The 12,805-nt window shown below is 39.1% G+C and overlaps 1 protein-coding gene across 5 annotated transcripts in view; it reads right to left on the reverse strand.

The window, feature by feature from the left end:
- MYO5A (myosin VA (heavy chain 12, myoxin)) overlaps positions 1–12,805 on the reverse strand; it is a 141,441-nt gene that overhangs the window by 38,557 nt on the left and 90,079 nt on the right. For 2 of the 5 annotated variants that reach the window (XM_011986321.1, XM_011986312.1), the window contains exons 27-30: positions 11,799–12,026; positions 9,065–9,073; positions 6,617–6,717; positions 3,346–3,426 (exon numbers count right to left, since the gene is read on the reverse strand). In XM_011986321.1, the coding sequence (XP_011841711.1) occupies positions 3,346–3,426; positions 6,617–6,717; positions 9,065–9,073; positions 11,799–12,026 (419 nt within the window). The remainder of the gene's footprint in view (positions 1–3,345; positions 3,427–6,616; positions 6,718–9,064; positions 9,074–11,798; positions 12,027–12,805) is intronic. The other 3 variants (XM_011986338.1, XM_011986329.1, XM_011986343.1) reach the window with 2 other exon arrangements.

Raw genomic sequence — 12,805 nt, forward strand, 5'->3', positions numbered from 1 at the left:
TTATTCATTTAGCAGTCTTTTATTTATATCAGAATGGACTCATGAATAGTTATTTTATTTTTGGTGTTCTAAATCAACAATATTTTGTTGTTCGTATTATTTCAACTGAGGCATTGGGAGACTTTTCAGTTGACTTTTATGCTTCTTTTATGCTTCTTTGAGTGACCTAATTTTTAGAAAACATGAAATGGTATAATAAAAAGTTTCCTATTAAGTAAATAATAAATCCAAGAAAATATCTTGATCTTGTTCAAAAAGCCATACATGCCCCTCTATGTTCTCTTTCTCTGGCTGTGCTTTCTACTTTTTAAAAGATTGTTTTATAACCATTACTTCTCCCATTGTCAGGTTCATGACTAACCTATACCCCAAATTATTGCATGTTATCTGCTGTTCAGCAAGAACAGATAAACTTCAATACAATGTAAAACAGTGATTCTTTCACATATCCTAGCAATCTTCTCCAACCCTGACTGTAGTTCATCTTAGTAGATTATTGTAGTATAAATAAGTTGTATAACTCAATATTAGGGCAAACTGAAAAACACTGAAAAGAAAACATGTTTTCAGGGTGGGTATGGTGGCTCATGCCTATAATCCTAGCACTTTGGGAGGCTGAGGCCGGTGGATCACCTGAGATCAGGAGTTCAAGACCAGCCTGGTCAACATGGTGAAACCCCCATTCTACTAAATATAAAAAAATTAGCCAGGTGGAGGGCACCTGTAATCCCAGCTACTTGGGAGGCTGAGGCAGGAGAATTGCTTGAACCCAGGAGGCAGAGGTTGCAGTGAGCTGAGATCACTCCATTGTACCCCAGCCTGGGCAACAAGAGCAAAACTTCAAAAAAAAAAAAAAAAAAAAAAAGCGGGAGGGGGGGTTTATAGGAAATGAGGATGTGAAAAAAAAAATCAGTTGGAAAAAACGGCTTTAATTTGCCTTCCATTTGCATTTATAAATTAGCAAAGACAGTACACGTTTGCCACAAAACAACTCTGCACTATAAAGGGCAACATTACAAACTTCCAATCTAACTAAATGTGCCTTCAGAACTACAGAGTTACTAATTCCAGGCAGATGGTGGGACCAGTTTCCCATTTTTATATCCTACTCCTATTCTGAAAGACAGAAAGGCTGAAACACCACTCCAGCCTTATCTATACAGATTTACCCAAATTCATACAAATAGTTCTGAAATTTCCTACACATATTTTAGATCTGTCATCTTCTCTCTCCCCATAAATGTACATATCAGAAACAGAATCCTAACAAGATGTGGTTTTAGAACACAAATATTAATAGGACCAACAAAGTGGTTATTGCTTCTTCAAGCAAACATACAGCCAGCTGTGCCCACAGAGCAGACCAGGCATTGGCAGTGAGAACACCAGAGTCAGAGCATCCTCCCTTTGCCACACACCCCTGCTTCTACAGTCACTCTTTTCCAAATGCAAAGTTATGGTTAAGAACTAGCTAATATGAAGAAAGAAAAGACATTCTTTTATTCCAGTCCCTTGGTTGCCAACTGCTGAGTAAAACTGATGCCATTGCAAGCAAACTGTTAACAGTGGACTAAAAATATTTTAGTGATTAAAAAATTTCAAAAAGATCTGCAGCAATAACACCCCAAAGTTAATGACAAGAGTTAATGATGAGAACAAACAAAGCAGAATAAGCAGAAGCCCCTTGAACAAACATTTGAGTATTTTAAAAATTTAATCACTAAAATGGAATTTTAATGAGAGTTCAAAGACAAATATCACTATAGTAGATGAATGTCTGTGTTAGAAAGGTGCTGCTGTTTCAATTTTATTTTCTCTCCTCTGAACATATTTAACGTGTTGAATTTGGGTAATTATTCTGAGCTATAGCAATGCAGAAAACTCTCCTGATTTGCTGTTTCACAAATTTGAATTTCATAATAACCACACAGAGTGCCAAATCATGCATTTCATCTTGCTTTTAGACAGCATGATAATAATACATAAGAACGTAGGCTGGGCGCAGTACCTTACTCCTGTAATCCCAACACTTTGGGAGGCCAAGGCAGGATTGTTTGAGCCCAGGAGTTTGATACCAGCCTGGGCAACAAAGTGAGACCCTGTCTCTACAAAAAATCAAAAAATTAGCTGAGTGTGGTGGCACATGCCTGTTGTCTCAGTTACTCAGGAGGCTGAGGCAGGAGGATCGTTTGAGCCCAGGAGGTCAAGGCTGAATTAAGCCGTGATCATGCTACTGCACTCAAGCCTGGGTGACAGAACAAGACCCTGGGTCAAAAAAAGGAAAAGAAAAGGAAAAAAAAATGTAGCCATATTGCCATAGGCACATATATCCTGTAGATTTATCTATAGGATATGAGAAGCCACTGTCTAAGTAATAAATCTTAATCTCTTCCCCAATAGTTTGTGCCCTAACTGAAAAATTTTGTTTTTCTTTTAACTCTCAGAATAGAGAGATTCACAAATTTTAGTGTCTGAAGGGGAGTGTCTTATATTCACCATGAATCCATTTTAGCTTTAATAGTATCTTGTAGTGAAGGTTTTTTTTTTTTCTGAGACGGAGTCTTATTCTGTCGTCCAGGCTGGAGTGCAGTGGCGAGATCTCAGCTCAATGCAAGCTCTGCCTCCTGGGTTCATGCCATTCTCCTGCCTCAGCCTCCCGAGTAGCTGGGACTACTGGCACCTGCCACCACGTCCAGCTAATTTTTAATATATTTTTTTAGTACAGACGGGGTTTTACCGTGTTAGCCAGATGGTCTCGATCTCTTGACCTCATGATCCACCCGCTTCAGCCCCCCAAAGTGCTGGGATTATAGGCGTGAGCCACCATGCCTGGCCAATGAAGGTTTTTAAAGGTGTTTGGACTGGGTGTGGTGGCTGATGCCTGTAATTCCAGTACTTTGAGAGGCTGAGGTGGGTGGATCACCTGAGGTCAGGAGTTCGAGACCAGCCTGGCCAACATGGTGAAACCCCGTCTTTATTAAAAATACAAAAAATTAGTCAGGCATGTTGGTGCATGCCTGTGGTCCCAGCTACTCAGGAGGCTGAGGCAGGAGAATTAGTTGAACCCAGGAGGCAGAGGTTGCAGTAAGCTGGGATGGTACCACTGCACTCCAGCCCAGGCAACAGAGTGAGACTCCGTTTGAAGAAAAAAAAAAAAAAAAAGGTGTTTGGCTGAATGTTCTCAGTTTTACTGAAAAGCTTTGGACAAATAACACAATTACTAACACTAATTTACCCAAGAAGACAATCAATGCACAAGAAATACAGAGGTGAAAGTCAGGAGGCCACTGTTAGTAAGAAAAACAACACATTAATAACATTCCATTTTGAGGAGACAAATATAACCTGTTGGCTTGTTTTAACCCTTCATAAACCAGCCACAGCTCTCCATCCTCATTCAACTCACGGTAATCCAGAGCAGATGATCTTCCATGCAAAAGGAACAACAATGCAAAACACAAAAGGACAGAGGATGGTGATGAGGTGACGATGGTCAACAGCAGCACACAGTATTTCAACATTTTATAAGTGAATAAGACTGTTTTTATTCATTATGACAACTTTAAGACATTACCACAAAAATTATTTTTGGTTAATTTTTAAAAATGGTAACATGTAGCATCACATGTAAATGGGTAGAAATTAAAGCAAAATAATCAAGGATGTAGAGTTACTTTTCCTGTAAAATAAGAAACTACTGGAAGGTGAGAAAGAGGTTCTGTTTTTGATGTTTTATTCGGCTAGCAAAGTGATCTAATATATCACATATTATATTAGAGGTTATGACACATGTAGAATGAAAATTTCAGCTACTGTCTTTGTGTGGCAAACTTCATAATATTTTTCAAAATGAATTTTTAAATCTTCTAGGTAGGAACGTTTTTAACTTAATAAAACATAATTTCCCACATTAAAAATATCAGTTTAAAAAATTCTTATAGCAGTAACATAAATCAGAACATGTCCAAGGTTCTCAGCTTTTATGACATGATTTTTAAAAGCTTTTTTGTGTCAAAAATTAATTGTAGACCTGGAAAAACTGCTATATTAGAGATGTGTCACATCTTATTAAAAATATGTGTAATTAGTAATTATGATAATGTTAGTAATCATTTATTTTCTACTTAGAATATAAACATAATATTTTTTGAGTGTTTGCTCAGTGTCAGATGCTGTTCTACATTCTTCCACATGTACTATTTCATTTAGTTTCCCTAGTAACCCAACATAAATCATTCGCCACATTGCAAAGGAAGACACAGAGGCTTAGAAGTAAGATACCCATAGAGGTTACACAGAAGGTAAGTAGTGGATCCCAGCACTGACTCTGGAGTCCAGGTTCTTACTCCTGCTATATTGTTGTTATGTTTACATAACCCAAATTCTAGGCATTGTCTTCTACTTTACATCTAGAAAGTTCATCTCTCTCTAAAGAATTCATCTATTTACATGGTTTCCATTGTATTATTATATTCTGATGACTTCAAAATTTATATCTCAGTACACACTGAGCTACAGATTTACATATTCTCCTGGCTACAGATTTACATATTCAACTGCCTAATATATTTCTTTCTCTGGATGTTTTCCCGGCTCCTTAAATCCAGTATGTATAAATCTACTGATCACCTTCACTGTGTATTTTCCCGCACTCCAGTCCCACCGTCACAAAATGGTATCACCACATCTAACCAAGATAGCAGAAACCACGGAGTCGCCTTCAGGCTTCTCTAACCCTCGCCCACACATCCAATAAGCCAAACATTTTTCTGACCTCATCTTCTTATGTATCTTTCAAAACGTTCCATTTATGTTAATCCTAACTGGCACCCGCCAAGCCCAAGTCACCATAATCATTGGGTTACAGGCATACTCTCTGGTCTTTATGCTTTCAATTTTGTTCTACTGCAATCTATTCTCTAACATAACAGCCAGGGCTAGCTTTCCAAAAATCAAATCTCATCACACCATTCTCCTACTTAACACCTTTCAGAGGATTCCATTATCTTTGGAATAAAGTCCAAACCCTCTCAGCTGTCTCCCCAGCAGCCTATAACCTCGGTGAGAGTAGGAACCACATTTATCTTGCTTATTACTGTATTCCCAGTACGTGGCACAGGGCCTGGCATGAAGTAGGCACACTGGTGATTGAATAGCTAAGTGGATGGAAGAACAGTGTGAGACAATACAGCTCTTTCTATATTAACACATTCTTAGATATAACATATGTTTATAATTTACACTGATAAATTAAAATTTAAGTTTAACCATATACTTTTATAAGCATTCTCCACCCTTGTCCATAAAAGAAGATAAGAAGTATAGTCATCCTTCAATATCCATTGGGTTCCAGGTCCTCCCTTGGATAGCGAGATCTACAGATGTTCAAGTCCCTTACATAAAATGGCATACTATTTGCATATAACCACGTACATCCTCCACATACTTTAAATCATCTCTAGATTACTTATAATACCTGAAAATTTATAATATGTAATCTCTAGATTACTTATAATACTCTGTAAATAGTTTTGTTTTAAGAAATAATGATAGGGCCGGGCACAGTGGCTCATGCCTGTAATCCTAGCACTTAGGGTGAAGCAGGTGGATCACCTGAGGTCTGGAGTTCAGGACCAGCCTGGCCAATGTGGCAAAACCCCATCTCTACTAAAAAAAAATACAAAAATTACACAGGTGTGGTGGTGGGCACCTATAATCCTAGCTACTCGGGAGGCTGAGGCAGGAAAATCGCTTGAACCTGGTGGGGGCGGAGGTTGCGATGAGCTGTGATTGTGCCACTTCACTTCCAGCCTAGGCGAAAGAGGGAAACTCCATTTCAAAAGAAAAAAAAGAAAGAAAGAAAAGAAACAAGAAAAAAGTCTGTACATGTTCAGTAAAAATGTAATTTAAAAAATTTTTTCCATTCTCCATTGGTTGACTCCACAGATATGGATCCAATGGATATTTAGGGCTGACTGCACCTTACTTTTTGTATGGCAATATTCTTCAGTTTATAAAGTATTTATGCTTACCAATCCTGAAACTATCCATCAAGAGACCTAGACCAATAGACTAAGGCTTTGCTGGAAAGGAGGGTGGTAGTAAGGCCAGGGTAATTCCAGATATGAGCCTTCATTCTCCTATCCTAGAAGTCATGGTGCCCTTTTAGAGTTACATGGCCAACACCAAGTGATTCCAGATACCTCATCACTACTCTTCACTCTAAGTTTCAACTATTGAAAACTGCAGTTGCCCCTACAAACCTTCACAAATAACCATCCTGAATAACAAATGATAGTGACTACCTAAGACAGTACAACCTGAGCAGGTGGTTTTCTTCACAAGGCAGCCCCTTAAAGCTAAGACATTAAATATTTTAAAAATCTTCCTTTGATTTAAAGCATATTTTCCCTGACACCTTTTGTCAATACTATTACCTTATATTATAAATGAAGATCTTAACTAGAAATATATTGGAAACCTTGGATTCCCTTTGAAGGCCAATTAATGTCTAATATAAAGGAATGTATACACACTTTTACTGTGCAAGAGGCTGGCTTGAAGGCTAAAGATCAATACAATTAAACCAAAATGAATAAAAGAAGGATCAACTTACCTGTTTGTTTCTTTCAAACCAATGTATGCTTGTGCTATTTCACCTTTATCTTTCATTTTTTGTACATCTTCCAAAAGTATTGTGGAATCTGTCATTGTATTCTGAGGGGGGAAATAACACACTTACGCATTAAGATTCAACTCAAAAGCTGTGGACATATAATACATTTATTTGGTATAATTGGCGGGCAGGGGTTATGTGCTCCACCACACCTGTGACCCACCAAAGCATCAGCCCCAACCTCATGTAACTGCAGAGGGGAGTTTGGCCCAGGTAGTTAAGAGAAAAGTAGCTTCAGTTTTTCTCCTGAGAAACACTAGCACTCTACTACAAAGGTGGGAAGATTCTAGAGTGCCACAGCTCTGTAAATAAAATCACTGATGGGCCATATATGTGTTTTACATTATGTGAAAAAATATATATATAATTTTTATAAAGTATATAATATAGTATATATACAGCATTAGAAAAATAACAAGGCACCAATTTAATGGAATGTACAAAGCCATTCTTTCTACTACTTTTTGACTAGTTACAATGAAGCAGATGCCCCAACAAAACAATGAAAGTTTGACATAAAGTTCACTTTTTCATTAAAAACTCAGAAAAAGAAGGTAGTATTCAGATTATATGCTTCAGCAAAATTAAGGTTTTTTTTCTCAACTTCAGTTCTTTTTTCCTCTAGTATAATATAACATAGTACTTAAGCTTTTGAAATAAACATCTGGCAGGTCAGAATTATTAATGATTTTATATAAAAATAACTTTTTTGCCAACATTTTAATTTTCTTTTTAATTTTCTCCTTTTAGTCAAATCTGTCTGACAACCAATGTAAGTTCAAAATCTTCTATTCAGCTACTCTATCTTTCCAGACAAGAGTAAGAGATAAGAATCACTGCTGTGCAAACCACCATGGAACATGTATACCTATGTAACAAACCTGCACATTCAGTACATGTATCCCAGAACTTAAAGCAAAGAAAGAATCCCTGCTCTGTAGCCTCTAAAAAAATAATATACTTCAGAACCCAATGGCTTTGATTAAATGGAAACATTTCCACATAAAATTCAACTCAAAAGCTTTTGGACCACATATTTGTCTAAATAGTATACGTCTGATTCTTTAGTAAACATGATCTAAGTAAGCTCAGGCCTTGCAATGAAACAGACTTAATAAAATACACTTCAAATACCATGATCTTAAAGACAAGTTCCAAGATAACTTTAATGCCAACTAGAGACTTACGTATGCTTGTTTCTGAATTTCAATGTGCATTTTAAAAATCCTTCAAAAAAAATACCACTTTTCTCTTAATGTTATCCTTTTGTAAGTCTGTAAATGCTTCCTCTGAGAAGACCAACTATAATTTCACAAAATATACTAATACATAGTTTAGATTTTACTGAGTTTTAAAAATCTTTCCCATTAATACCACATAATTGTTTTAGCTATATTTTATAAATATTTTAGTACCTGTTTTACAGAGAGCTTCTTTTTTCTCTTTCTCTGAAAGGAATAAAATCTTTCTGTTTTATAAAGGGCCATACTCAGATTTTTAAGACCCATAAGTAATAACTTTCAAAGACCTGATTGTTTACATCAAATAATGCTATCTGTGTGCTCTGATGTCTCAGGACTTACACGGTATGGTTTTGAACTTTTAGCAAATGAGGTAACTTGATCAAATTAGCTAATTCAAGACAAGAAAGCTTTCTTAGTATGCTTCTCTCCTGGGTAGTAAGTTCTTCCCTCATTCTGCCTACCTTAGCTAAAAAGTGGCACTTGGGGAATGGGTTCAGACTTGGGCTACAGCATTTAGGAAGTTCCTGACTCACTGCCCAAACTTTGTCTCCCTCAAGCCTGTGACCAGAAGTTCTAAAAGGGTTTGCTATATAGGAAAATCACAGCAATATCTGTCACTCAGTATAAAGAGAAACAAGATATGGTAGAGAAATCTGACTTTGCAACCTCGTCACGAGCCACTTTTCATTCTAGCTGTGGACTCTACATTCAGGGAGATAAAAGTGGCAGCAAAGCACAGTGTGCTCAGCTCCTCAGGCTCCTCTTCACCCTTAGCCAACAAGCCTGCCACTGGTAGATATGAGAGCTCAGGAGAGCCTGTGCTTTGGAATGTACTCCAAGTTCAGGGCTTCCCTCCTCAGCCTCTGGATGGCCTACCAGAACTACGGCAATGAGTCATAGAGCTGCCTATAAATCAGAAGTCATGGAGTCCCCTCCATAATCCAGACTGGAGCCTACTACAACCACTGTTTCCCTACTGACTTCCCAAATCAGAAGGAGTCAAATTGGAAATTCACTTATAAATATCAAAATATCAAAATAGACTTGGTCAGAAAGCATCAATTGCTTTTATTGGGGGATATTTGTAAACTAAAGTTAGGATTAAATAGAAGTATTTACTAAAAAAACAAAAATGTATAATTACCTTGTCATCCTGAAAATCACAAGTCAGCAAGCACAAAAAACAGAGAAAACAATAAACCCTTAGTTTCATAAATAAATTTCATCAGAGTGCCTATCATAACAGATAAAAGCTAATTTAAAAACAGCCATGAGTTGTTTCTCTAAAATTAACTCTGTAAATACATTAACATTCCTGGAGCTATCATAAAACAGACACTAAGATGTATTTATGTGTTGACAACTTCTATTTCCAGGAACAAAAGTTTGAAATTCTTTTAAAATTGTTTTGATTTTTCTGGTTATAAAACATCTTTGAGTTTGGGAGAGAGTGACCCTCCTGTTAAGGTATGTGGGTGAAATTCTTATCATAGGTCTGTGGTGTTAAAGTCATGTGCCCCATAGGAAGTCATTTGTCCAAGGGAAGATTCCTAGAATACTCTAGAGGTGAAGCCAATACACAAGACCTGTCTGGGCTGGATCATCCCCTAGCTCTCAGGGTGTTGCTCATCACTGCCCTGAAATGGAGTGGTGACATGATGGGTCTCTCGGACTAGAAACTGAGAGGGACAAATAGCCCCGGGGAGTCTGGAAGATCTTAATTAATGTCATGGGCATTTCTCCTAGGAGGGGACATGAGTGCTGCCATGTTTAGGCTGGGAGCTGAGCGAGCCGGTACGTCAGTTGGACAGGGTCAGCCCATTAGGGTCAGGAGAGCAGCTGTCACACGGGGTACGTGAGCTGGACAAGGGAGAATGTGTGATAGTAGAACTCCATGCTCTGTTAGTTGGATTGTTTTTACGCCCTTTGCTTCATTTCTCTTTTCCTTTCTCTTGATTTTTACTAAAGTTTCTTGTGAGATTACCGCATTGCAGCCCCATAAATATATACAACTATTATTTGTCAATCAAAAAATTTTTTAGAAAGAATACTAATTTGTCTCAACAGAACTAGAGAAAGGAATCTTGATTTTGGACTCTGCTCAACCAAGACTGCTAGCCTTATTTTCTGAGGCCCAGCCACAGTGGTAGCCAAGGGAACCAACTGAGACAGCCTGGGAGTGAGGTGTGACCTATATGGCCAAGTCAAAATGGGGTCTCTTCTCATTTCTGGCTTAAGGTGTTTGTGATTATTATTATTATTAGTTTTTGAGATGGAGTCTCGCTGTGTTGCCCAGGCTGCAGTGCAGTGGCGTGATCTCGGCTCGCTACAAGCTCTGCCTCCCGGGTTCACACCATTTTCCTGCTTCAACCTCCTGAGTAGCTGGGACTACAGGTGCCCACCTCCATGCCCAGCTCATTTTTTGTATTTTTAGTAGCGATGGGGTTTCACCATGTTAGCCAGGACAGTCTCGATCTCCTGACCTCGTGATCCACCCACTTCAGCATCCCAAAGTGCTGGGATTACAGGTGTGAGCCACCACATCTGGCCTGTGATTTGTTTTAAAGTAAGAAAGCCCATTTCTCTATATAATCCACTACTACTGGAATTTTATTTCCCCAAATTAGTCAAACATCTTGTTTTTAGAATTTGATATTTTTTGGACCAGTGTTGATCTCAGGTGTGAGTTGCCTTCATCAAGTCCAAACATACGTGCCAGGCACAGTATCTAAACTGCACGCAGAAATACCATTTCTAAGAGGAGTACTCTCAGATTTTCAGGCATCCAGCTCATTATATATCATGGATTTTTTTTTTTTTTTTTTTTGAGACGGAGTCTCGCTCTGTCGCTCAGGCTGGAGTGCAGCGGCCAGATCTCAGTTCACTGCAAGTTCCTCCTCCCAGGTTTATGCCATTCTCCTGCCTCAGCCTCCCAAGTAGCTGGGACTACAGGCACCCACCACCTCGCCCGGCTAGTTTTTTGTATTTTTTAGTAGAGACGGGGTTTCACCGTGTTAGCCAGGATGTTCTCGATCTCCTGACCTCGTGATCCGCCCATCTGGGCCTCCCAAAGTGCTGGGATTACAGGCTTGAGCCACCGCGCCCAGCCATGGATATTTTTTATATGACACACCACACAGCTGGGACTCTTGATTGCCTCAAGTCCTGTGATGCTCTGCTGCATGCACAAGGGCAGGGAGGCAGGCCAGGTTTTCAAGATGATCACTCAGATTCCCTCTGATGGCAAATGACCGAAAGGCCCATCTCTCATCAGCATATGGCAGCGCTGGGTCTCAAATGAAGGCAGGGAAGGACTTCAAAGGGCCATCTATGTCCTCAGAGCGGGAGTCCTTTCTGTTGAATCCTGAAACAGCCCCTCCCACTGGGACAGCACCCCCTACTAAAGAGAACTGCCTGAAGTGAGCAGAAATCATCTCCATGTAACTTCACTCACTGATCTCACTTCCAACCGGTTCATCTATTATTTCTCCAACTAAACCAGCTATTTTCGGCAAATGATTTTAAAGTTGTATTTAATGCCTTCCCGCAGTAAGAAAATTTAGAGAGTTTTGTATTTAATGAAATTTTATTTTAGATCAAAATTTATTGTGGCCAGATTACTACAAAAAGATTAATTTTAAAACTCATGAGAGATGAAACTTTGATGATCATTTGGGATTCTCCTTGCTTTTTGCTCATTCCAATTTATGCTTACAATAGTTTTAAACAACACTGGGATTTTTTTTTTTAAATGATGAATCCTCAATTAGATTAAAAATGCTCTTAAGTGTTTGCTGCACTATAAACTGGAGGGAAATGATAAGAAGACATTGAGGCCAGTCCCCGAACACCCAGTTTAGCTGTGTGCTTGTGCTTACCTTGGGATGGATGGCCTCTTTCTGGCTCACCAGTTGAGACCTTAAGATGAGGACTTCTTCCTTGCGGACATCAAGCTCCTCACTCACAGAGGTCAGCTGCTCCATGAGGACACGGTAGGCAGGTGCACCTGGGGCGGTCACCTCTGGTGCACTTTTCTCACTGAGGGCCTTGCGCAACTCATTTAGCTCATTCTTCAGTTTTTTGTTTTCCGATTCTAGTTCTTGACGCTGTATGAAAAGACAAAGAAAAGTTCATTGCTGTCATCCTCAACTTTATATTGGATGCTCAAACTTCTCCCAAGCTGGTAGAAGAATTCTGCTGAAAAAGTTCATCAGAATTATCCTAGTGAATGGCTTCCTAGGTTCTGCCAGGAGCTCTGCTCTGCAAATTAAGGAAGTCTGACATCAAGTAGAATTGAGCAAGGTCAATGGAAGTTTGCTTCATCAACCCAAATTCCAGAGACAAATGTATTCTGGCCTGCCCAGGGTGTGTTCACTGGCATGGAGAGATTGCTGAGTCCCAAGGGGCGAGTTTAGCCAGTGCTATGGAGCCCAGCTTTTGTTTGTAGACAAATATACGGGAAATCTGAGGGTCCAGCTGGCCAGGATATTTCCAATGAATGAATCAGATGGGTGGATCCCTGAAATTTTTAGTAGTCTCCTCTTATTTCCTTTATAAAGTAGAATGGAAAGACTATTGAAATGTTAGGCTTTAACTTCTAATTTAAAAAATTTACCATATCGTTCAAACTAGTAAAACTCCCTTTAGTGTCTAAATGACAATAAATAGCGCATTTTTCAAACTTCTTTTCTGTGTGACATGCTTGTGACATTGTGGGTGGAGCCTTGGGAGGCAGGAGGCAAGGCTGAAGGCCTTCCTCCAGCCACCCAGAAGGATAGGCACATCCTCATCCCCCCAATATTTCATGTCCTACCAGCCAGCCCCTGCCACCAGTTAGTGCCGCCCACTCCATGTTCAGTTCAAACAATGGCAATAGGAACCCAGA

Source organism: Mandrillus leucophaeus, unplaced genomic scaffold, assembly GCF_000951045.1.
Source record: "Mandrillus leucophaeus isolate KB7577 unplaced genomic scaffold, Mleu.le_1.0 Scaffold108, whole genome shotgun sequence".
NCBI lineage: Eukaryota > Metazoa > Chordata > Mammalia > Primates > Cercopithecidae > Mandrillus > Mandrillus leucophaeus.